A 23,408-nucleotide genomic window follows, 5' to 3' on the forward strand; every position below is an offset into this window, starting at 1 on the left:
TTTTTAACGAAAGCTGTCTAGGCGATTTTAAACCAATTCTCTCACATTAGTACCTAGTCGTCCCCCACTCTTGATGCCTCAAGGATACAAGGATTCGGTTACGATGCGACAGTACTGGGTATAGGAAAATAATGGCGCTTGGGATGAGTGATAAGGCCATGGCAAGGTATGTCAAAATCAGCTGATATGTCACCTTTGAGAATTGATCTTCTATGGTCTCGCACCAGTTTCGGAATTAAGGGGTTCATGGGAAGTTCGTCAAGTCGTCATCTTTTAACCACAATATCATCAACCAGATCGAAAATACGGACATATGTTTTTATTATTTATTTAACTGATTATAGACATGGCTGATGTAAATGATATGTTCTTTGGAAGGTGGACGCCAATCAAACCACAGCTCTCTCGCAGCTGAGCCCTATTCTAATTGCTTTTCTGCCTCTCTACCTCATAATCAACAGCTATGGGAAGTTCTTCCTCCAGGCTTCGCTGCTTAGGAGCCCAACCAAGGAGTTTTCGACCTCGAATAGCACTAGATCGACTGTTTTGACCCCATACCAATGGCGCATGCGGGAATATCTTCGCGGCATCTTGGGGTGAGAGTTTTTCGATGTCTGTGTCCTTAATCAGACCCTTGGAGTGCATAACCTCAGCTGTCTTCGCGGAAATGTCACCCCATGGCTTCACAAATTTCGTCAGCTAACTTGAACTAGTCACGAAGTATCAATGAGATAAACTTACCGCTTCGCCATTTTCAGCAAAGTAATATGAGTCGGTACCCCAAACTTCCTTCTTGTCGCCCGATAGAGCCTCTTGAAAGAACAGAGCGAACAAGTCGCTGAGGTCGTGTATGTGCACGTTGTTCCAGTAAGCCTTACCTTCGGCGATCTGGAATGCCTTGCCGCGCTTGATGAAGTTCTCGATCAGCAGAGGGATCTGTAGACTTCGCTGGTTCACCGGGCCCCGACCGATGCCGTAGATTACTGGCGGGCAAACGACCGCCGTCTTGATATGGGTATCCTCGCCGGCTCCTAATACGAGCTTGTCGACATTGCGGTGAGGAGCAGCGTCGGGGTAAGATGTCATTTCCGAGACACCATCCCAGTCGTTGTAGATTTTACTGGAAGCCACGCCGTATGTTTTCGTCTGCATGTCGTCATACAGCAGGATACCGGTACCGCTGCAGTGTACGTAGAACGAGGTTTTATCCTCTGCGGACCGCTGCCTCAATCCGGCGATGATGGCGTTGGTGGCTGAGACATGATCTGCGTGCGCAAGGTTGAATACAAAATCCGCCTGCGCGGACTCGCCGACGAGGACCTCGGTGTCGTCGAGAGAGCCGAAGACAATTCTTATGTTAGGATAAATGGCCTTTATAGCCTCTCCTTTCTTTTCATCTCGTACTAAGACGGAGACATTCGGTTCCTGCTCTGGGAATTGATCCAGTATAGCTTTCAAGGCATCTCCTCCGATGTAGCCTGATGTCGATCAGTTAATATAGAACGCCACTATGTTTGAATTGGAGTAGCTTACCTGTGGCGCCGAGGAGAAACGTTTTCCGGGTGTTTCCTTCAGGGGACATGGCGTTTGAGTGGCTTTTGGCGAAGACTATGATCAATTTGAGACAATCTGGTGATCGTCCAATCTCAAAATACTCGATGAATATTTATACTTGCGAATAAAAACGGACTACATACTGCATCCGTATAATGTTACTAATCGAAACATGCGCTAGAATCTCATGAGTAATTGAACATGCAAGAGAGAAGGTTGATCGAATAAAACGGAAGACTAAGGTGAATTAGGCTCGATAGCTCCGGCATACGATGCGCCATCCCCTGGCTATGATCCGACATGGATTACAAATCGCGATCCAAATCTGGGACTCGGTCTACTAAACTAGAACTCCAAGTTTTATTTCTCAGTAATTCGCTCCTCTAAAAAGAAGATAGCTTCTTTTACTATCGATTCTCTAGAAGTTTCCCGAAAGAAGAGAAGAGTTTCGAATATGATTTTCTTTTGTCATTAGATTATCGGAGTTTGAGATCTCAACTCAATCCGTTAGTGGCTACGTATAGATAGGGCCTTTTCTATTTTTTAAGGAGGGGTAGTTCAGAACCCCTCGAACAATGCTGTTGTTTTTCGCTCAGAAATATCAATTACCAAGTCCAACATTCTATCCGGCTTCGAAGACTCGGTTCGTACCTTGACTCGATAAAAAGGGGTGGTTTGTTACATCGTTTACTAAGTTAATATCGTCATCAATATGTTACTCTCCGAAGTCGACAAGATTGAGTTAACAATATCCTCCTATATTCCCACAATTGACACTTGAACGTGAGAAATATGACAACAGAAGATCTTAAATAAAGAATATGATATCAAACTAATGGTCATATCACCTCTATCCCGGAAGGTCGCCATTGGCACAAATGGTGGGCACCGATCCTGCGGCAGGCCGGTAATGGGTTCGGTGGAATAGGTAATCTGAGCATAACCCGTCTTCCTTGCTTGATCCCCTAACATCTATCCATATAAAAGCGACAATCACATCAAAAGGTGGCCTCAAAAGTGGTGGCATCAAGACCCAAGAGTGGAGGTTTCAAGTGATCTCCATCTGATAAGAATACATGTAGGGGTGTTATCACTGCGACCCTGGCGACAACGCACGTAAGAATATGCCTGATAACCTTAGATACTATACACATAGCAAACGTATTCCCAAGATTCAATCCAATTAGGATATCCCTATCATGGCGTTTCACGGCATGCACTCGGTGTACATCCTTACATCAGTACCTAAATATACATATAACGGCAAGCTCGCGGTGATCTCGAGCCCCTATTCACCCGTTCAACAAGAACTCAACCAGAACTCCAACGCCTATCATTTTCCCATACACCATGGCAAACCAAACCCCCATCCCCATCCCCGACCCGGAAAAGAGCTCTAGCCAAAATGTCACAATGTCTACTACCATAGAACCATCGACATCAGAAACCTCCTCCTCCTCAGCCGAAGTCCTCATGATCGCCCGCCCGAGAAACCAACTCGAAAGACTAGCCAACAAATGCGACCAGCTCATCGGCCTCGAAGCGCGTGGGATCCAGCAAGTACCGGAGTCCGCACGGGAGGGAAAGCCGGCTTTGAGAGACTACGTGTGGATGTGGAGCATCTGGTTTTCGGCGAACTGCACCGCGGTGCAGTTCACGGCGGGGATACTGGGGCCTGTTGCTTATGGGCTTGGGTTTGTGGATTCTGTGCTGTGAGTTACCTACCTTTATACCCGCTGTATCCTGCCTTCGATTGATTAATGCTTATGGATGAGTACCTAGGCTATGCGCTTTCGGGACGATCTTAGGGTCGATATGCAGTGCCTATGTATCTACATTCGGAGCGCTTTCGGGGAACAGGACTGTGGTTGTGGCTCGGTTTGTTATGGGCTACTGGCCTGCTAAGTTGGCTGCTTTGTTTAATATCGTGATCAATGTCGGGTATGGGTTGATCGATTGTGTTGTTAGCGGGCAGATTCTTTCAGCCGTGAGTGGGGGGTCGTTGTCTCCCGTTGTTGGGATCGTAGTTACGGCCCTTATAACGTGGGTTGTGAGTACGTTTGGGATCAAGCTGTTTCATCTTTATCAAGGGTAAATTCGCTCTCCCGTGTTTTGATGAGATGGATGTCATTAACGTGGCTTTAGGTACGCCTGGGTCCCTCAGGTAGCTATCCTTTTCGTCCTGATCGGGTGCGCAAGCCCAAAATTCGATATCGTGACACCCAGCCAGGGAACCGGAACGACGGTAATCGGAGACAGATTAAGCTACTTCTTTCTCACTACCTCAGTTCCCCTCGGATGGGCATCCCAATCAGCAGATTTCTACGTCTACTTTCCCAAGTCATCGAACAGATACGTTGTATTCTTAATGACGTTCCTAGGTCTCCTGCTTGGGAAATGCTTCGTCGAATTTCTCGGCATTGGTCTTGCTACCGGACTCGCTCATAATACCAGCTGGGCAGCTGCCTTTGACATCTCCTTGGGTTCTCTCCTAGTCGAAGCATTCTCACCCCTAGGAGCTTTCGGACATTTCTGCTGCGTCGTTTTAGCACTGGGTATATGCGCGAACATAATCCCAGCAACCTATTCCACCGGTCTTTCTTTCCAGCTTCTCGATCCCAACGCCGAAAGGATCCCTCGACTATTCTGGTGTACGTTTGCGGTAATCGTCTATACCGTTTGCGCCATTGCCGGGCATAAACACCTTTTGGCGATCTTCAACAACTTTCTGGTCATTATTGGGTACTGGCTCGCCAATTTCGTCGTCCTTGTTCTGCAAGAACATGTCATTTTTCGACGTAAAATAGGGTGGAAGTGGGATCAGTGGGATAATACGGAATATCTCCCACTGGGTATTGCGGCCTTTACTGCATTCTGTATTGGCTGGGTTGGAGTCGTGCTTGGGATGGACCAGACCTACTTTGTAGGCCCCATTGCGAAGCTGGTGGGTGAACACGGTGCTGATGTAAGTCGCGCTGTGTTACTATACTTTCATAGCAGCATTTACGTTACCAGAGACACCGAAACTAACATTTTCTATCTAGTTGGGCATTCCACTTGGGGCTGCATTGACAGCAGTTACATTCCCCCTGTTTCGATATGTGGAATTGAAATACTTGAAGCGTTAGCCAAACAGTTATATGAATACCAGTCTCTCAATTTCATCATATCAAAATAAAACATTAACTTGAGATTGGTTGACTGCGCAATCCTTGAATTGTAAGACTTCTGTTGTTAAGAAGTAGATTCAGGGGTAAGTCAGCGGGCGGGGTGTATCGTTCTACTTGCACGACCCCACTAACGATTTGGGTACCTACAGCATCTAGTTTCATTTACGACAGATTCAGTTGCAAATCCGCTAAGTTCTTATTCAGGTAGTAACATGTCGCACTGCAGTTTTTGACAGGTCTCGTAAGTCAGACAGCTATGGTTATCCCTGAATCCAAATATCTCAATTTATAAGACTTGCAGTTCTTTAATATCGTCTTACATCCTCATTGCCTCGTTAGATCATCCATATATATTCAATCATATAATAATTCCATTACAACTTCAACTTCTCGCTCTCTGCTAGGGGTTCGACGAGCACAGCCGGGCCCCTAGGCACGATGACCTCAGCCTGACTGTTTGTGACCCTATTCTTCGCGGTCGCGTACCCGCTACCATATATACCGATCCACGGCGCCGTCGTCTTATGGAATGCGCCACCTGTAATTGTGCTCCCCTCGTCCCAGTACAGCCGACGGAACCACAGGTGCAGGTGAGGGTAGTCGTGTCGGATGCTCTTGAGGTTGCAGAGGAACACGGTATAATACGCGACGTCGAAACGAGCAATAGTAGTATATAACCGTACGTCGGCCTCGGTAATATGATCTCCGAATAAGAAAGGCTTCCCTTGGGTGGCTAGAAGAGATTCAAGCCGGTCGAGCGATTTAAATAAAGGGTAAACATTCTGGTCGTAAGACTCTTGCTTCGTGGCAAACCCGCACTTATACACGCCGTTGTTTACCGTATCGTAGACCCATTCATTCAACTCGTCGATATCTTTCCGGAGGTGTTCCGGGTACAGGCCCCCACCGGGCTTATTCACCTCCCTAAACTGCTCCGGGATGAAGGCGTCGAACTCGGAGTAGAGCATGCGGATGATCTCGCTCGATTCATTGTTGACGACGGTTTCGGCCTTCTTGTCCCATAGTACGGGTACAGTAAACCTACTGTTGAAGTCGGGGTCTGCTTTAAAGTATAGCTCCCGTAAATATGTGAAGCCGTACAAGGGGTCTTTAGGGAGAGTGCCGTGGGCGCCGTCGAAGAACCAGCCCTTCTCACCCATAGACGGACTCAAAATGTACAAGTCAATGACATCCTCGAGGCGTTTGAGGGCGCGCACGATTATAGTGCGGTGCGCCTTGTGATTTCGTAGTCATGTTAGTTGCCAAGCTTGTGACTTATCTCCAGTATGGCTGGATACGACATGGTACACATACCCATGGACAACCCGGAGATATGTACAGCGCATAGCGACCTTTCTCAGCCGGGAACTGAGAGTTAGGGTCTGCGGAGACGAAGTTACGGAATGTGCTGGCTGGCCTGGTGAAGTGACCATCTTTCTGATATTCGATTTTGGTCTTGTTCTCGTGATTAGCTTCGTGCATAATGGTTCATGTCATTTATATCGTTCATGTTTCGAGCGCTTACGGTTTGAGACATGTTTCTGAAATATTCGTGACTGACACGCTTAGTAAATAATTTCTGATGGGGAATAGATGTAATTCGTTGAGAAGATAGTTGCCTGGAGGGTATTGAGAGTCTTAAATAGAGGGGCAGAGGTGGAAGTCTCTTGGGTCGGACTATCATGATGGGGATGTATTAAAGATGTATTACACCATCGGAGTTGAAAGTTGCAATTCTCGTAACATAATGAAATCAATTAGGTTTAGTCCCTTACAATTTGGGGTATGTGAGTGACGTTTTTGTGTTACGGTACAGGTGCTAGGTATATTACAAATGCGATTGGCAGGTGCTTCTCGGCAACAGACCTTCGTGCGACGACCGGACGAGTTACATCTTTTTGATTATATAATAACTGCTTGATCCTGAGTAATCTGAGGTTTGATCACGAAATCACATCTTCTGTAGCGTAAATTATATTGATGGTTGATTTCCTAACTGATTCTTATAAAGGCACAGGCTTTAGACCATGATAATGCGTCATACCTCCTGTCTAAGCTGCTTCTATGCTTGGTACCTAGTATCGGCCATTTGAGAGACCGGATCACGGCGTCTGCTCAGTCCGACATCTTTAATACTGATAGATCACCTCACATGACCTGGAACCATCATAACTTCGAACCCCGCTTACTGTGAGCGCCATCTTCCCTATCCGTGGGAACATCGTCGGTTGTCTCGGCCTTGAGGCTGACAGGGTCGCCTAGTTGCGTTGGGTTGGCCTGAGATCCGTGAAGCTTCTTGACCATTTTCTCTCTCAGACTATCTCCGCCATTACTTTTACCATTCTGGTTATTATTATTCCTGATATTGTCCGAGGATGACTCCGGAGCCTCTGTTGCACCCCTTTCCTCGTCCGTGGGAATGTTCTCGCTCTGCTCTGCTTTAAGGCTAATGGGATCGCCGAGCTGGCTCGGGTTAGCATTGGGACCCTTGGTTTTCTTCATCGCCTTCTCTCGTAGGGTTTCCGGCATAGTGTCTATTGGTAGGAGTTTATTTCAAGTAGAAGTACCTAGGTAGTTAGGTATTGTATTAAGTGACTGTACGTGATTGGTGCTTTTCAGCAGAGGTCAAACATCAGATAATTCACAACGTCTCTGAGATGGTTGATGATAGGTAGTATTTGGAACTGATAGTATTATTATCTTAAGTAGATATATAAGGCAAAGTGGAAGGATTAAATCTTAATTAGTAGTAACTCTCATCATCTGTTTATGTTAGCACATATTCGTAGGTACTCATGAGTCGTGATGTCGTTTGTATGAAAGTCGATGACCTCACACCTTGTTTACCAGAACACCGCAAACAGAAATAGTATGAAGCACTAATAATTCGGTGTCTAAGCCCTAAAATACAAAAATTTTAGCGTATAGGCACTATAGGTTCTGTTTTTACGCGGAGAGTTAGTGGACGTTTAGACATCGGCACGCTGGACCGACACGATCGTAAACAGCGACGATGGCATTCGTGGATATCTCTATCAGCGACGTCCTCATTAGTGAACAATCCCTATTCAAAAGCCACTAGCTATATAAGAGAAGAGTTTACTATTAGCATACTAGCATATCAATGTTGTTGGTCTTGTATTGGAGATATTCGACGAATAGAAGTATCGGGATGTTAGTCGTACAAGTTGGTAGGTTAGCAATCGTGGCAATCTGAAGTCATCGTCATACCCTAAACTAGAAATCAATAAACAGAGGGGGAAACATAACAGTGAAAACTTAGCGCATTGAGGGTATTTACAACATCATAGCATATATACAGTTTCATAATGGCATCAAACGCCGCCCAGATATCGTCTCCGACCCTTTGGTCTAATCCGTGTAGGATCTGGTGATGGCTTCCTCACTCGCCCCACTTCAGGACTCCTCCGTCGCGACCTCAACAATCCTGGACTCCCATCTCGAACGCTTCTATGAGGTGTATTTTGTTTCGAAGACGATACTGCTGTAGCAATATCATCACTTATGTATGAATCTGATCGGCATTCGTTTCGAGGTGTCGGCATCTCCGACTCGTTGGTATCCTCCCGTTGTGCAAAACTCGTCGTTGTTGGCTTTTCCTCCTCCCGAACGTTGTCAACCTCCTCGAACTCCTCCGGCAGCGACTCCAACGATTGTATCTCCGACATGTCGGAGACAGAAGTCGTCGGAGACTCGCAGACATCTGATTGTGATATGTCTTCGTCATCGAAACCACGAGACAAGGTCCCCGATAACACCATCACATCCGTCTCAGCTTCGGAGAAGGACATCGTCCGTGCTGGTGTTAACGACAGAGAGTTGTCTGAGCACGTCGTGAGAGATCGAGGAGAGGGAGGAAGATGACTTTCCGGAATCGAGGTTACAGCGGTGTTGATGGCAAAGGGTTCGTATGTCATGAGAGAACCATCATCTTCCGGGTCGTCGAAGAAGGGTTTTGATGTAGGGTCATCGGTGGATTGATGCCAGGGGTGATCGTCTGGGAGATAGGATGAGAAGTATCTCACGAGAGAGTCAAGCGACTTCGTTCGAAAAAGCTGGATAGCGAATTGCCACTGGTGAGTGCCGATAAGATCTGGGTTAGCAATGATCTCGACAGAGGCAGATTCTAGGCTCTGGTTCAACTCGTTCAGCCGTAGCTGCTTGCGGTCGGCTAGTAAACGGTGGAACTCATCGGCGCAGGATGCTGTGTTGGAAATCTCGTAGACGTCGTGGTGAAAGGCCTCGGGATCTTGGATGGAGAAGGCGATGGTATTATACTGATCATGTAACTTGGTGAAGAGTTCTTCCCTCTTCATTCCAAATTTCCAAGCGGGCCATTGCCAACCAGGATCATCCATTCTCCGGAGGATGTGAGGGCTAAAATCTTGTCGACCAACTTAAACACCAGTCTCCCGGATAGGGAAACTGTCGCTAGTAGTTGAATCTTGGGCGAACGGGGGGTTAGGGTGGACTTGGTAGACCGGTTGTAGGCTTCGTAGGCGATGTTCTAGGTGGTTTAGGGAGTTGATGTCGGTAGTATTAGGGTGTTTATTGATGCAGAGTGGAAAGGAAAGGTAAGTGTACAGTAAAGTTGTTCGATTGGGTCTTGTTGATACATAGGTTGTCGGTAAGGACTGGATCCATCTAAATGCGTGGTGAGCGGTACATTTTGACTGTGGTTTTTATTTATTTAAGCTTATTTGGGTGTCTTCGTCGACTTTTAGAGAGTTTGGGACACTAAAGGCGTGTTTTCTAGCGGAATAGGTTCCTTTTGTTGTGGTCTGTGGTGGCGTGAAGGGCGTGCATTCCTATGTGACCGCTTTTGTTTGAGCCGACAACATCAAAGGTGAAGACGAAGTGGGAACTTGTTAGATACCATACCACAGGAATTCTGCCTTAGGAGCCTGAGGCATCGCTCGGCTGGCCCTATGTTTTATTTTCCGGTCCACAAGGACACTGCGCCCGAATAACATTGGCTGGCTTGCCATAACGTCCCACAAGGTTTGACCAATGATAGAAAAATGATGTTTTACTTTGGCCAATTAGATATGACGCATGATAGATTGGTGGAGGTTTTTTACGGAAAGACCCACTCACACTACACACGGACCACTTTGTTCAACCCACCATCATGTCCTCTAGTAATTCCGATTAAATCCTTTTCTGACCAGTTAACCTCAATAAGAACAACCTCGAATCGCCCCATTAAGAAGTCATAGAAGGCTCAACTTTTTCCACCCAGTTCAACTTCTTATTTTAAATTAGAACTTACATGTCACGTTTTAGATATTCGTTCAATTGATACATTTAATTTGATACATTATATCAAGTTGAGAAAAGACTCAACTTTATTCTAGTTGACTTATAACTTCTTACTTCCCATACTTTCTCTCGTATTTTCATGGAATCACAAGGGGCAAGTGAACTGGTTAACACAAGCACGTAACGTGTTCCAACTTCCAATTCGAAGCAGGCAGGAAGGAGAGGAAGCAGGAGTAGAAAGGCAGGCAGCACAAGCGCAGAGGTGGTGGGCTATGTCCGTGCTCGGGCGGAATGGTGAGAAAGATGATATTGGCTCAGCTTACCCAGCCACCATTGGACTGGATCCATCTTACCTATCTTGGATATCCTGGACATCTGGAATTTGGGGGCCGAGATAGGATGCCGGTTAACCAGTCAGCCAGTTCCCCCCTCCGTATATCGTTTTCGCCGCCTCGTTGCCTGTTGGCGAATCACTTGACAGATCTGAGCCATCTGCTCCCCTCACCCTTTCCGACAGACTAATCAGACAGTCTCGTCCCTAAGCCATCCAAGTCACTTGCGACTTTCCATGCAGCGGACCGCAACCGTTACCCATCTTGTCATCGTAGCGAATACGGTGCTACGATCACAGAGTAATGTCGAGCATTCAGCCCTAGAAACCCGTGACATACAGAAAGTTTATTCTTCTCAAGTACTCCTACTCCTCCCGACAGAGTCAAGTTACTTTGCTTATATAACACGAGCCGTTTCGAGGTGTTTTATTGCTCTATTCTCTCCAAGGCGAACTAGCGACCTTGAACTCCCACCAGGGATATTATTAATAGGCCTTTTTCCACCTAGGCAGGTATAGCACCAGCGTTAGATGCAGATGTAGGTTGACCGACCCTAGAGACCCTAGGCAGCCGATCTATTCCATCCCATATTCCATATTCCCCCCCAGAGTAAAGAGGACGGGATCAGCCGCACAGCAGCATTTCACCTTTTTTCCAACGTTTTTCCTAAAGGTGACATTATGACTCTCAACCATGGCTTACCTGAGGTAGCTTCTTGAAGTAAAACTGATCCTGAGGACACTTCACCTGACGGGTTTCCTCCAAGAAAGACACAGAATTTCGCCAATTTGTTCTGAGCGCGTTAGAATAGTTGATCGAAGCGCCCGTGTTGAGTTACCCATTTCCTTTTTAGAAATTCTCCATTTCTTTTGTCTCCTATCTCCTGTCTCTTCGACATTTCCAACCATAGCGACCTTAACAACGACCGTTTCCATTGCATATCGCATCTAGTTTACATAAAGCTCATCTCTTTTTCAATCTCTTTCTTTCTTTGAATCCCTTATTTTGTACCACATCCTATCGAATTCTTGTGATGGCGGAAGTCTTCCCTTCCGAGGAAAAGACGGAGCCGTTCACTCCAGAGGAACTCGAACAGAGACTCCACAGCAGTATCCAAGTCGACGAGGTCGGCGATGCACACCATGACACCGTTCCGTTGGACGACCTAGTTATCGAGGAAGACCACCATAAGCAGGGCATACGAATTCTGGTGCGACCGCTGACGCGAAACCGTTCAGTAAGCCCCGGAAATGAGAATGTCCAGTGGCTAGCGTTGCGCGCCGAGGTGGCCGACCCTTCGCAGCCTAGATCCAGAGTGCTTGCGGTGACTCAGACCTCCAAAGATATCAACTTCTCTATTAGGATTCCACAAGGCGAAGAAGAACGTAGGCCGCCGATATGGTGCGAGTTGTACTATGATCCGGCCAGCGACAGCCTAATATTGTGGAATAAGTCTGACGTACCCATCGTCCTCGCCAGGGTCTCCCAACAAGGTCCCGTCCCCGGATCCAACTTTGATCAAGATATAGTGCCGGGAACTACCAAGGATCTCTCTCCAGGCACTTGGCGAATTAGCGTTCACGCCATCCCAATCCTCGACTTAAGGATACTAGAAAAGCGTCCCGCTACGCTATTGATCCCTCGTGATAGCTTCGACTCATCTACAACCGCCACTCCGGACTCTCGGAACCCATTCAGGAAACGATCCTTCCCCTCTGATGCTGGTGAGGGTGTGCCGGAGAGTCCCGTCGCGGAGAAGAAAGCTCGTAAAGATGGCCAAGAGAAAGACGGCGTAATTGTATTCATGGGCCCGAAGGACGAGGAGCTCATATTTCCTTACCCCAACGCCTCTAAGACAAAGCAGGTCGCTATCCCCAACGGCCATGCGCTCCTAGAGGTCCAGAAGGACGAGACAGCCGCTATACCTGGCGGGTCCGAGTTTGATCAGTACCGACTAACGAAGCGGGAGCAGATCGCCAAGACGGCCGCATCGTCAGTCTTTACAGCGGAGCATTCTGGCGTACCGGACGGCGTCATAACGGTCAAAGTACTCAAGACTCGCGGTCCTACTTCTGATGCACGGCCACAGGATACCCACCGCAATGTAATCCGCCAAGCGGATATATGGTTACGCGAGTACCAAAGCCAAGAAGACTTGCAGCATGAGTCGATCGTGCGACTATACGGCGGCGATGCGCGCTACCTATCACTATACATGGAGCATGTGGACGGTAAGGACCTAGCGGCTCGTGGTGTGTGGCGTGAAGCTGCTACGGATCTATTCGTTGGCGATCGGCGAGATGCCGTACGCATCCTTCGCGACATCGTTAGTGCCTTGCATTACGTCCACCAGAAGCGCAAATCCCACAACGATATTAAGCCCGCGAATATCCTATATTCGCGCGACCGCGGCGCCGTACTATGCGACTTCGGACTATCAACCCGAATCACCGACCCGGCTACTAACGGTGGTACTCCCTACTACGTGCCGCCCGAGTTCATAGGACACAAGTTGCGCGGGCCCGCCTCCGACGTATGGGCGCTCGGCGTCACGATGCTGTACGTCTTACGCAAGATCCCGTTCCCGGATGCCCGCGGCCGCCAGGGCCACCCCAAACAGCTGTACTGGATGATCGCGGACCTAAACCGAAAGGCGCCTCCCCATCACGGGAACCACGGCAAAGCTGTATCTGCAGTCACACAAATGCAGCAGTGGCTCAGCGAGGTCAACGAGGCCAAGGGGCGCCTCAATCCGCGCGATCGCATCGAGAACCTAGTGTTGCAGATGCTGACTCCTAACCATATCCACCGTATCACCATGGCCAAAGTCTCCGAGCTGTTGAAAGAGAATGCCACCGCAAGAAAGTAAGCGGATGGACATGTGCAAGGTCGATGACGAACGGACGAGTCGAATCGAATCGATCTAGATTGTCTGTCATATCAGTGTCAACCACACCTGATCTGATGTTATATCTTACTTTATATTTTGCCTCACCTTAAGCCTCGTCGATGGCACACGACAAAATACCCAATGTCGCCAACACATGCCAATCGAGCTCGACGCGGCATACTCACTTTAATCAATTAGCTATGAACATATAAGAGTTCCGGAGGGGAATACCAACGTTACGATCACGTTCCCACTCGATGTCTTTTTCGACGCAGCGTATTTATTTACGATTTAGAGGGGAGATGCCGTATTCGATGGTTCGAAGCTGGACGAGGAACGTTTAACAGGTGTTGTCGTTATTCGATAGATATATGGACGTCGCCGGAATACATTGCGACGAATTTGGTTTGAATTAGCGAGCGTTTGTTCGTGCTTGTTTTAATCACCAGCACGGTCAGTCACCACGCCGGTGTAAGGTTCGATTACTTGTTGCATTTTTGTCACATTATACGGGATCATAGCGGTGTAAGTCTACAAAGGTTCATTTGTGCGTGAATTAGTGCATCTCATTCGGTCAGTTGAAGACTAACGTGACATCGTATCTGTGTAGCATCCCCTCTTCAGTTGAGCATTACGCCTAGGGGTGTGTGTTTGGGGAATCATGTAGCAAATTGGGATGGCGCATAAGCCGTGTTCTGTCATCTCAAGTAACCCTTCATGTCCTTGCAGAAGACAAAGATCCCTCCCCTTAGATACCCATAATCGCGGCAAAGACGCACGCGAGGCCCATAACAAGGGCGAAGGCAACTCCCTCCACGGTTCCTCCCACGGCCGAGTTGGATTTGGCGGTCGCGGTGGCGGTCACGGTGACGACGGAAGTAACGGTAGTGGTAGCGTTGCCGGTACCGTTGGCAGTCAGGGGCTGGGTCCAACCATCACCGAGCATGGTAAGGGACATGGTGCTGGCGTTCTTGCACACACCATTGGGAATCTGAATACCCTTGCGAAGGACGATATCGGCACACTTTTACAATGTCAGTCACATGCGTCACGTCGATGTTGTGTTATTCGAGACACGACTTACGTTGTACAGGGCAGAACCCTCACCACCATCACCGCCGCCGCTGGTGACAACCTGGATAGAGGCATTGGTGCCATCGATGATGTCCATGGGAACGATCATGTCGTGAAGACAGAAGTCACCACGACCGGAGACGTTCATGAGCTCGGGGGTGAGCGACATGTTGAAGTTGGTGACAGCATCACCAAGACCGATGTTGATCCAGAGATAGGTCCAAGGGTGGTGAAGAGTAAGGGCGACAGCGCCGCCCTCGATGGGCCACTCGGTTCGGTTACCGACGAAGTCGGGAACACCACCACCTGTGTATCATCGTCAGTGTTATGTAATTATACCAAGACGCGTCGCGTTTTATATAAAAGAAATATATATACGACGATACAATGATAACACGATGAGAGTGATAGAAATAGGTGATTCAATGAGGATATGAAAGGTTACTTACAAGGATAGGACCACTGAGAGTAGTTCTTAGTCTCGCTGAGCGAGTCAGCACGCCAAGTCGGGTAGGTGATCTTGAAGTGGGCTGCGACGAGGGGAGCGCCCGCAATCACGAGAACGGTAGGAATGAACATCATGATGACGATTTATTATCGACAAACGAGATGAATGTTCTACGAAATTGGGATTGCGTGATGAATTTTAGGTGAAGATGGAGCGTGGGAAAAAAAAAGTTAAGAAAACAAGAGACGAAAGGAAAAAGTGGTAGTTTGGTGGGGTGGGGTGAAGTTGTGAAGTTGTGCGGTAAGAAACCAGACGATGTGGTTTTGTATTTTGACCTTTGGATTTCTGATTTACTGATTTACTGGGTGGTGAACTATAAAAATCAGGCTACACCCAAGATGTCGGTAACTGAGGTACCTAGGCAGATACCTAAATAATTGGCAATATTTTCTGCTATAGGAGGTTGATATACTATCTCAGTGGTACCTAGTACCTGGGAGCTCCCCTGACTTCCCTCGTACAACCAGGCGGTCTGTCAACGTCTTAGATACCTAGGTACCTAGTATAACACTATTGCCGTGCTACACCTTCCGTACGTAGCACGTATATACACCCATAGATATATACAACCTTGGAAGTACTTGTGATCTTTTCAATCTTTAATAGAAATACTTAGGTACAATGCCTAGGTATCTAAGTATCTTCAGCTGTAGTTCAGCAGTTCACGATCCTCGACACCTTCCTTCTTATATTCACATTCCAGCTACGCTTCAATTTGTATCCAATTCGATCTCCTTCGTGCGTAAACGTGCCCACACAGCATTATATCCCCAACAATCAGATCCCTCCAGTTACCTTACCCTTCACCCGCATGAACAGGAGGCTACCTGCAGTCCCGCTGAGCAAGTTTCCGTCCCTCCTTGACCAGAACTTCGGTCCGAACTAATCTGGGGTTCAAGAAACATTGAAGATTCGATTGGTACTTATTAGCTGTCAAGTCTCCAATTGGTGGAAGGTCACCTGCGGAAGTTTGATCGCACAATTATGTTTGAACGCTTTGTTTCATGTTCTTAGCTCCTTTACCCGTCGAGCTAGGGGCGTCGCTTTACGGCCTTATGTGCTATCGAGGGTTCCAAGAACGGCAAGCAGCTACCTATCTCTGCCCTGATCAAACATTCATATGCCATTTTCCAAAGACTAATGCTCCTTCTTGTGTACCTAGGTAGGTAGACCGCAGCAGCTTGATGTTGTACCCCTATCTCTACATACGTCATGTACTTCGGTAGGTTGAGACCCGAAGTACCCTTAGCTACGGCAGCTAAGAGCTGCTTAAACGCACGCCGTCGAATCTACCGTCCCTTCGGGATCTCAGATTGTGGGGTTTGGTTCCCGAAACTTAAGTTAGTGCGAGCCGCAAACATTCCGCTAGCCATTTTCCTTTGCAGTTGGGAATATAAAGGCGGCATACATACCTAGTACTTGCTCAAACGTACTCGTAGTGTCCCTGGTTTCGCTTATGCCCCTCGAAGCGAGGATGAAGTCGAGTACATTTTTGAGTTGGGAGTTATCTGGGGTGGTTGACGGTAGGTACAGGTATCTACCTACCTATTCAGCGCGTTTCGTCAATTCGAAATTATCAAAATTCGAGACTCATTGCGCTGATGCGGAAATAATTGAATCATTTCAATTCTTCAATTGAGCTATATAAACCTAGCCCCGAGATATATCACCATTCCCATATTCCTAACCTGTTCCTGTTCCTTGCAGAGTAGTACCTAGTTTAAGGGATGAATACCCCCAAGTTTGGTGGTGTGTCCTGAATACAGTATGAACGCCAGCGCCAGCGATAGCCCTAGCCCTTAGAGGAAATCTCCTGTGGCTTAGGAAGCCAACGCCCAATGTTGTTGTTCATCTTAATAACATACTCTCTGTCATCGCCATACCCTTTGCCCGGTGATAGGTTCATAAATTCGCGGTCTTGGTAAAGCTTTCTACCTTCTTGGACGATGTCAGTTTTTTGGTGAAGAATCCCAGAAAGTCCTACATCCCTGGTGAGCGCTAACGCCCGTAAGATGCTTGATGCGCGTACGGCAAGGAAAGAAACACATTCCTCATTCCCATGCTCGATTGCAGCTTCCAGAGCTGTCTGGTTACGCTTGCTGACATGAAGAATATCAGCATCATTCCCAAGAAGAAAACTCAAAACCCCAATGTCTCCTCTCCTCGCTGCGACAATCAATGGCGTATCACCGTCAGCATTAGGCAAGTTGATATCGGCACCTCTGTCAACCATCCGTTGGAGGGACATGGTAGGACAGGTCATCGCGGCATGGATGAGAGGTGTTGTTCTATCACAGGAGCCGCTAAATATGTTTAGTTCAAGTTCGGGTGCTTCTAGCAGTATCTCGAGTATTTCGGTCTCTCCTCGACGTGTTGCTTCAAGGATGGGACGGCTATAACGACTGCCAAGATTTGGGTTTGCTTTGAATTTGAGAAGCACTCTGACGATATCAGTCCGTCCAGCTTCGCATGCGGCTTGTAGAGCGGTTCCTGATTGGAAATGCTCATTATAGGCGTTGACATCTGCATGAGATCCGAGAAGCAGTTCAACAACGTCCATATGGCCGTGTGCTGCGGCTGCTTGCAGTGCCCATCCATCTTTGGAATTCACGTGGGCTCCTCCGTTCAGCAACATCCTCGCCATTTCCAAAGCACCATCGTTGGCAGCAACCGTCAAAGCATTGCCATAGCTTGAAAAGTTAATATCTTATCCTAAAGGACGAAGTAAAGGGCGAGATATCACTTACCCTTCGCTGTTAATTGCGTTTGGGTTGGCCTTAAACTCGTCAAGGAGTATTTTCACCGTCGACATCTTTTCGTTGTGTACTGCCTTACAAAGACAGTCATCCACCACCTTTGAGGAGATATGCCCACCTGTATGATTCCGTATAGCTTTGAGAACGTCATCTGAGTTATTCATGTCAGCAGCAGCCTTGAGAACTCCTTCTAGTTGCAATCCTTTGCCTGAGCTTAGCAGCACTGGTACTGAATCCCATCTTTTGTATTTAATGGCACCCTCAAGAGCTCTTTGAAAACCGCAGACGCTACTATCAAATTGAATCAGTCTCTCCAGAACCTTGATTCTTCCTGTGCTGGCCGCAAGAAAGAAAGCATCGTCATATTCTCTTGCAGTGAGTTGTGCCTTCCCACTATCTAATAGATAGATAAAGGTAGTCAGATCACCAAGTACCGAAAATGCAAGAGGTGACCAATGACCAGTGACTTTTGAAACCAGCGGGACGCCTTTTTTCACGAGCAGTTTGACGGCTTCTAATTTACCTGACCCGATTGCTGCATTCAGAATAGGCCCCGCCTTTGTTGAAGCACGAACATCGCAGTCGTCCCGTTGTAGTAGTTGGCCTATAACGTCGATATTACCTGTTGTAGCCGCCCGAAACAGAGGAGTTCCTGCCTCGCCGCTGTCGTCGTTGATGTTGGCTCCCTTATTGAGGAGTTCTTCAGCAATGTTGGCTTGCCCGAACATAGCGGCTAAGTGTAACTGGAATTTCGGTTAGATGCTTCTTGCGTTAGGTTGTGTGTACTTAGGGAGGAAGTAAGTAACTCATACCGGGGTAAAACCCTTCTTATCTCTCAGATTTATTTCATTCTGGTGGCCGTTTTCAATTAATGCCACAATCAGTTGTGCATAACCAATAGCCGCTGCGACATGGAGAGCTTTCCAGCTTGCGAAGTCGACGCCATCGAAGCTGCCATCTCCTTTACTGTATTCCTTTAGCCAATCTGACATAATAGTCGATCCGGCCTTCCAGAACCTTTCTTCCCCGCAGAGTATTTGGGCTATGTCGGAGGTAGCTTCGCTAGCATGGCGTAACCAATACTTGACAGCGTAAGGCTGGAGAGGGGGCCCTCGGTCCCTTGACTGATCCACAGGTGCCGCTTCTTTTTCGCCATCGTCCGTCTTGGGAGGGGAGCCTCCATTCCCATTACCTCCATCTTGTGATTCATTTCCTCGCCTAAGGTTATCCAGCGTTGCCATTTTTTCAGAGTCGCCATGCTCCCCATCATCCTCTGGCACCCTTGTTTCTTCCACATTGTTCAAAACGTGAGTAAAGCATCGAAGTGCGATCATACCATGTTGCCACTTCTGTTCCTCGTCTGAAAGTCCTAGCAAGCTTTCTGAATTTGTCTTCAGATATGTCTTGATGTCGTCATTTACGAAGCTGACGAGTTGTCCCTCGCTACCTGATTCCTTACAGGTCAAAAGCGGATGACATTTCTGAATTAGCGATTGCAGCATGCCCCTTTCTGGGCTAGAAGAGAACCCCGTAAGAATTGCTAACTCTTCCACAGTGGGATCCTTGTAAGTAAGGACTAATGCACGAAGCATCTCTAGAGTTCTCATAGTATCAGGGTCTTCTTTATCCAACAACTAAACCCACGACTTAGAAAGAATCTCTCTCGATAGTCCAAGATATACTTACCGACTTCCAAGCACGATCAAAGACCATGTTCATGTCCTGTGGGGAATTTTCCAGGAAGCGTCTGACTTCAAGATCTTTTGCATCATCTGGTAGAGCTTCAAGGTACATGCATATAACATCTACCCATTTTGTCGTTTCTGCCCGTCTCTTAATCAGGCATTCGATGAAGTATAACAAGGCCATGTTATAGTTCTTTCGGTTCTGAAGCTCGGAAACTTTCATATGAGCATGACACTGCACCTCCAACTGGACTTTGCTCTCATATTTCCCGTGGTTCAAATCAATGACGTGAGTTTGCTTTGTTAGAAGTACCATCCTAATGTCTTGTCGATCTCTACTAGTGAGAAACCATCGGGTTTTGACACGAATCTCATCTCGGATTTTGTCTCGAATTTTGGCTGACGAATCATGCGGGTCTGTGCTCGCTAATTCTCCCAGCAGTTCTAGGAATACTTGAGTAGAACTAGAGCTACTCGAGAGCTCGTGAAGATTATTGATAAATATGTATATTGTGCCGACTAGGTTATCAGTGAACATATCTAGTAAGCTCTGCCAAAGGGTTTCCACTGTAAAGCCAGCTCTGGTGAGTGACGAATCCTGCATGCCGGTGTCTTGACTATTGGCTCGGTTTTCTGTAAATTTCATCGCGTGGGATGCCAGTGCTTCCTGTTGAACTATTAATTGCCGCAAGACGGACTTGAGGAGTTCTTCGGCGCTCGAACATCCGAGGGTCTGGTCACAGAAGAAAAACGCAGAGAGGACCGGTAAGGCGTTCTTCCTGTTAGCTTCGGCCGAGATCTGCTCTATTTTTTCGATTGCGGCTATCGTCGCATTTGTTTTCCCTTTTCCCTCAGGGCCATGGATCCAAAGCCATTTCTGATCATCGCAACCTTCATGCTTGTCAGCAGCACCAGCAACCCAACTCAAGTATTCTGGTTCACCCATAATCCACGATTGGGATGCCATCTTCGTCTTCAACAAATTGAACTTCACCTGCACGGGAACACCATCGAGTGAATTGATAAGGTTCTTCGCCGTATCTCGGTCAACATTGCCGATACTGTTGAATCTGTCCCTTGCCACGTCATGTGCTTTACGGATGATATCCTTTAAGGGAGTCCGGACCAATTTATATTTCTCATCTTTGAACGACTCGAACCGGACCAGACCGCTGTGATCACTCTGAAGTCCACAGTCCTCATGTTCAGCAAACGTTGATGATGCTTTGCTAACCAGTTCTTGGTATTTCTGCATCCATTTAGTGTGTTAACCTAGGTAGGATGGTTGTAGTGGATATTACCTGGGAAATGAAAGGCTGGATTATTGAAAGGATTTTTTGTTTAGCCACCTTGGCGAAGTCCGTCGGGTTTTTTTCCCAGAAGCAAAACACCTGGATTTTATCCTTGAGCTTAATAACGAGATGGAGGAAATCTTTCTTTAGCTCTCGTAGGTATTCGCTATCGGGCTGCATGATCTGGAGAAGTGCGGAAGGCTCGGTCCCATCAATCCACCCGGCCACGCTGGCGTACATAGCGGCCACACTCGATGCGGGTGCCCCCCCAAATGGTGTACCAAAGAAGATACAACCTGAAGTTGCCTCAAAGATATTTGGATACTTATCATAATGATGTGCAGCTAAGCTCACAGTCTATACTCGTCAGTAACCGAAGACTATAGTTTTTAGGGAATGCAACAGCTAAGGTTACCTTAGCTACGACGAGGCCTCCCATGCTATGACCGATGAACACTATCGGGCGACGTTGACAGTCCTCTTGTTCCTCGCTTCCCTCTCGCTCAGAACGCAGTGCAAACAACAACCCTGTGGCAATATCATCTAGGAAATTCGTGACTTTTAGCTTGCCCATCCACGAGGAGTTGTATTTGTACATAAAGATTCGTGCATCGCTGAAATCCCTCGCAAGCCCGTGTTCATCGGAGAGCCAACTGAAACGGGTACCCCGATGGATGAAGCTTCCATCTGGGTCAGCCCCCAGCCCAGGCACAGCGACGATACTGAAAACTATTAATACGCGAGTTTTTTAGAGCACTAGAAAGGTATATCGGTGTCATATACTCAACAGTTGCGGTGGAAGATGGCCCACGGAGTAGATATAACCCCTGTTTGGTTCCTTTGATGTCGTAAGCTGTAGGCTGATTCGACATTGTATTTTGGAATAGTATCTGATTGATAGTGAAAATGCCGATGAATGTTCCAAGGTTGAGTGAAGATTGTCTATACTAGTAACCTTAACCTAATTTCAAGCTCATAACGTTCTTTAGGTGATTATAATAGAAGGAAGCTCCGTTGCAGCCGGACAGTGTTACACCTTTCGTGTAACCGATAATCCTTTCCTTTCCCCCAAATGAAAAAAATATCAAGGTTGTCACCTGTAACTTCATGTTACACAACTTGGGTATCTAAGCATATTCAGCTTTCTTGGCACATACCACTTTCCGGTATAAGAGGTAGGGTTGTAGTATGAAATGTACCCCCAAGCAAGTACCTAGTAGTTGTTTATATTATAGACGAAGACGCATCAGACTTCTCTATCTTCGGTCTGGGTACCGATCATCGTTCAGCTATGATATATCTCTCGTTCACATCATGCCATTGCCACGACATGGAAACTTACTGGATGAGTGACGGCCAATTATGAACAATTGAATTGATAGCACCCGCGCGAGGCATTCAATATAATATCGAATACCTAGGTACCTAGCAGTCTAGGTAGGCACGCACGACGATACTCGAAGATCTTTCCTTCCTTAGCTCAATAATATCTTCGAGTATCAGGCAGCTGCGCAATAAATTAATCAATTGAAACTTACTTATTCTACCTAGTTACCCCTTTTACACAGTTCCTCACATTCTTCAACTATCTATACTTTACAGAAGATGAATCTAGACTAGAGAATTACTAACACTCATCGTAGCCTGATTGCAACACACATCAACAAAAATGGTAGCATCTACACAATTATCAGACCCTCCGTTCTCTATTTCCATTTCGGCATCAAGTCAGGAGCATGACAGAGCCTCAATTTCTCCACTTGTGCCAGGGACATTACGTACCAAAGAAGATCATATCATCAAGCTGGATATTAGCGGCAACGTGAGCGAATTCTTGGAAAAGGAACTATTGGTGGAAGGACTGGATAGGGCTCAGGAATGGCTGTGGATGAGCGGAAGACCTGTGCCACCCAGGACACTGCACCACCAGCTCTTGTTACGTCGTAACATCGTCGTAACAGAGCAACCCGAGCTCCACCTTGTGTGGTCGAAGGACCGAATTTTCATCAAGCCTTTACCCCCATTTCTCCTTGACCTAGATTTTTGGAAGAAGCACATTTGCATCCCGCAAAGTGCAGATTACCCTCCCCCTGGGCTCTCCGAGCCAGATCACAAGCTTGCGAAAGCTGCCCGGGGGTTCTTATATTCGTATATAGCCCTTATTACTCACCCTAGCGACTTCGAAATCGCCAAATCTCACATGCTTGTCCCGAAAAGCCTCCAGTGGGTAACGTGGAAGCACCTGGCGCAGCAGATTGCAGATAACCACTCTTACAAAAATGTCAGCCCACGCTACCGCTACGGAGAGCTTCGCCTAAGCCGTCTCAATAAGATCTATCGTTTTCGCTATTGCTTCATTCTCCGAGGGTTCTCGAGGGTCGAGTTTTACAGCTTTTACGCCGATTTCTTTGCTGATAATTTTGGCAAGATTGCGGCCATTCTTGGATATGTGGCCATCGTCCTCACAGCAATGCAAGTTGGTCTCGCTACACACCAACTAGAATCTAGTGATACATTTCAAAGTGTGAGCTATGGGTTCACGGTCTTTTCTATCATTGCGCCCATAGGTGCAGCTGCTGCTCTTCTGATTATGTTTGTCTGTCTTTTCATCACAAACTGGAACTTCGCGAGGAGGGACCTCCATAGAAGAGATAGGCAGAGAGAGCTGTGGGACTCTAGATACGACTGATACCCACGGCAGATCGAAACCGAACTTTTGAGGATGCTGAAGTGCGCCCAACCCTTGAAGGGATATTGACACGCCTCAAAGGAGCTCCGGGGAGACATCGTATCTATGACGAATAAACGGGTGTCATTGAGAAATAATCATATTATTTATTGTCGCATCGGAACGACGAATTTGA

At 47.2% G+C, this 23,408-nt stretch overlaps 9 protein-coding genes across 9 annotated transcripts; 3 read left to right on the plus strand and 6 right to left on the minus strand.

Annotated features, from left to right (window-relative positions):
* Nucleotides 1-248: 248 nt before the first annotated feature.
* GGS22DRAFT_172600 (uncharacterized protein) lies at nt 249-1,743 on the minus strand. The gene is made up of 3 exons (XM_047962788.1): nt 1,534-1,743; nt 742-1,478; nt 249-681 (listed from the first exon to the last, which is right to left on the minus strand). Exons 1-3 carry the CDS (start codon nt 1,580-1,582, stop codon nt 424-426), a joined length of 1,044 nt encoding a protein of 347 aa, XP_047815462.1. The 5' UTR covers nt 1,583-1,743; the 3' UTR covers nt 249-423.
* Nucleotides 1,744-3,027: 1,284 nt separating this feature from the next.
* On the plus strand, nt 3,028-4,682 carry GGS22DRAFT_181726 (permease for cytosine/purines, uracil, thiamine, allantoin-domain-containing protein; the record flags this gene model as incomplete). The annotated part of the gene is made up of 4 exons (XM_047963891.1): nt 3,028-3,266; nt 3,337-3,645; nt 3,700-4,519; nt 4,599-4,682. The coding sequence occupies 4 exons, from the start codon at nt 3,028-3,030 to the stop codon at nt 4,680-4,682; spliced, it is 1,452 nt and encodes a 483-aa protein (XP_047815463.1).
* Nucleotides 4,683-4,896: 214 nt separating this feature from the next.
* On the minus strand, nt 4,897-6,437 carry GGS22DRAFT_172604 (glutathione S-transferase). Its single transcript, XM_047962789.1, has 2 exons — nt 6,039-6,437; nt 4,897-5,959 (listed from the first exon to the last, which is right to left on the minus strand). Exons 1-2 carry the CDS (start codon nt 6,204-6,206, stop codon nt 5,099-5,101), a joined length of 1,029 nt encoding a protein of 342 aa, XP_047815464.1. The 5' UTR covers nt 6,207-6,437; the 3' UTR covers nt 4,897-5,098.
* Nucleotides 6,438-6,693: 256 nt separating this feature from the next.
* GGS22DRAFT_196513 (uncharacterized protein) lies at nt 6,694-7,656 on the minus strand. Its single transcript, XM_047965841.1, has one exon. It carries the CDS (start codon nt 7,251-7,253, stop codon nt 6,891-6,893), a length of 363 nt encoding a protein of 120 aa, XP_047815465.1. The 5' UTR covers nt 7,254-7,656; the 3' UTR covers nt 6,694-6,890.
* GGS22DRAFT_172607 (uncharacterized protein) lies at nt 7,406-9,571 on the minus strand. Its single transcript, XM_047962790.1, has one exon. The coding sequence runs from the start codon at nt 9,101-9,103 to the stop codon at nt 8,060-8,062; it is 1,044 nt and encodes a 347-aa protein (XP_047815466.1). The 5' UTR covers nt 9,104-9,571; the 3' UTR covers nt 7,406-8,059.
* A 1,479-nt stretch (nt 9,572-11,050) lies between these two features.
* Nucleotides 11,051-13,557, plus strand: GGS22DRAFT_60304 (kinase-like protein). The gene has a single exon (XM_047967519.1). It carries the CDS (start codon nt 11,373-11,375, stop codon nt 13,206-13,208), a length of 1,836 nt encoding a protein of 611 aa, XP_047815467.1. The 5' UTR covers nt 11,051-11,372; the 3' UTR covers nt 13,209-13,557.
* A 420-nt stretch (nt 13,558-13,977) lies between these two features.
* On the minus strand, nt 13,978-14,885 carry GGS22DRAFT_192270 (uncharacterized protein; the record flags this gene model as incomplete). The annotated part of the gene is made up of 3 exons (XM_047965237.1): nt 13,978-14,253; nt 14,314-14,609; nt 14,753-14,885. The coding sequence occupies 3 exons, from the start codon at nt 14,883-14,885 to the stop codon at nt 13,978-13,980; spliced, it is 705 nt and encodes a 234-aa protein (XP_047815468.1).
* A 1,555-nt stretch (nt 14,886-16,440) lies between these two features.
* GGS22DRAFT_60323 (ankyrin repeat-containing domain protein) lies at nt 16,441-21,612 on the minus strand. The gene is made up of 7 exons (XM_047967520.1): nt 21,328-21,612; nt 20,960-21,266; nt 20,554-20,901; nt 19,254-20,501; nt 18,380-19,201; nt 17,559-18,310; nt 16,441-17,501 (listed from the first exon to the last, which is right to left on the minus strand). Exons 1-7 carry the CDS (start codon nt 21,414-21,416, stop codon nt 16,604-16,606), a joined length of 4,464 nt encoding a protein of 1,487 aa, XP_047815469.1. The 5' UTR covers nt 21,417-21,612; the 3' UTR covers nt 16,441-16,603.
* Nucleotides 21,613-21,826: 214 nt separating this feature from the next.
* GGS22DRAFT_60341 (uncharacterized protein) lies at nt 21,827-23,343 on the plus strand. Its single transcript, XM_047967521.1, has 2 exons — nt 21,827-21,965; nt 22,188-23,343. Exon 2 carries the CDS (start codon nt 22,214-22,216, stop codon nt 23,231-23,233), a length of 1,020 nt encoding a protein of 339 aa, XP_047815470.1. The 5' UTR covers nt 21,827-21,965; nt 22,188-22,213; the 3' UTR covers nt 23,234-23,343.
* The last annotated feature ends 65 nt before the right edge of the window (nt 23,344-23,408 follow it).

This window comes from Annulohypoxylon maeteangense, assembly GCF_022496945.1.
Source record: "Annulohypoxylon maeteangense strain CBS 123835 unplaced genomic scaffold GGS22scaffold_19, whole genome shotgun sequence".
Taxonomy (NCBI): Eukaryota; Fungi; Ascomycota; class Sordariomycetes; order Xylariales; family Hypoxylaceae; genus Annulohypoxylon; species Annulohypoxylon maeteangense.

What these genes read in the sequence shown, in the direction of transcription:
- GGS22DRAFT_172600 (XM_047962788.1), bottom strand. Translation starts at nt 1,582, where the DNA reads ATGTCCCCTGAAGGAAACACCCGGAAAACGTTTCTCCTCGGCGCCACA. An exon ending in GTTTCTCCTCGGCGCCACAG is followed by an intron (nt 1,479 to 1,533) that starts GTAAGCTACTCC and finishes GATCGACATCAG; the next exon opens with GCTACATCGGAGGAGATGCC. An exon ending in TTGCTGAAAATGGCGAAGCG is followed by an intron (nt 682 to 741) that starts GTAAGTTTATCT and finishes AAATTTGTGAAG; the next exon opens with CCATGGGGTGACATTTCCGC.
- GGS22DRAFT_172604 (XM_047962789.1), bottom strand. Translation starts at nt 6,206, where the DNA reads ATGCACGAAGCTAATCACGAGAACAAGACCAAAATCGAATATCAGAAA. An exon ending in TATCTCCGGGTTGTCCATGG is followed by an intron (nt 5,960 to 6,038) that starts GTATGTGTACCA and finishes CGAAATCACAAG; the next exon opens with GCGCACCGCACTATAATCGT.
- GGS22DRAFT_196513 (XM_047965841.1), bottom strand. Translation starts at nt 7,253, where the DNA reads ATGCCGGAAACCCTACGAGAGAAGGCGATGAAGAAAACCAAGGGTCCC.
- GGS22DRAFT_172607 (XM_047962790.1), bottom strand. Translation starts at nt 9,103, where the DNA reads ATGGATGATCCTGGTTGGCAATGGCCCGCTTGGAAATTTGGAATGAAG.
- GGS22DRAFT_60304 (XM_047967519.1), top strand. Translation starts at nt 11,373, where the DNA reads ATGGCGGAAGTCTTCCCTTCCGAGGAAAAGACGGAGCCGTTCACTCCA.
- GGS22DRAFT_60323 (XM_047967520.1), bottom strand. Translation starts at nt 21,416, where the DNA reads ATGTCGAATCAGCCTACAGCTTACGACATCAAAGGAACCAAACAGGGG. An exon ending in GAGGCCTCGTCGTAGCTAAG is followed by an intron (nt 20,902 to 20,959) that starts GTAACCTTAGCT and finishes TGACGAGTATAG; the next exon opens with ACTGTGAGCTTAGCTGCACA. An exon ending in TTGATCGTGCTTGGAAGTCG is followed by an intron (nt 19,202 to 19,253) that starts GTAAGTATATCT and finishes TCGTGGGTTTAG; the next exon opens with TTGTTGGATAAAGAAGACCC.
- GGS22DRAFT_60341 (XM_047967521.1), top strand. Translation starts at nt 22,214, where the DNA reads ATGGTAGCATCTACACAATTATCAGACCCTCCGTTCTCTATTTCCATT.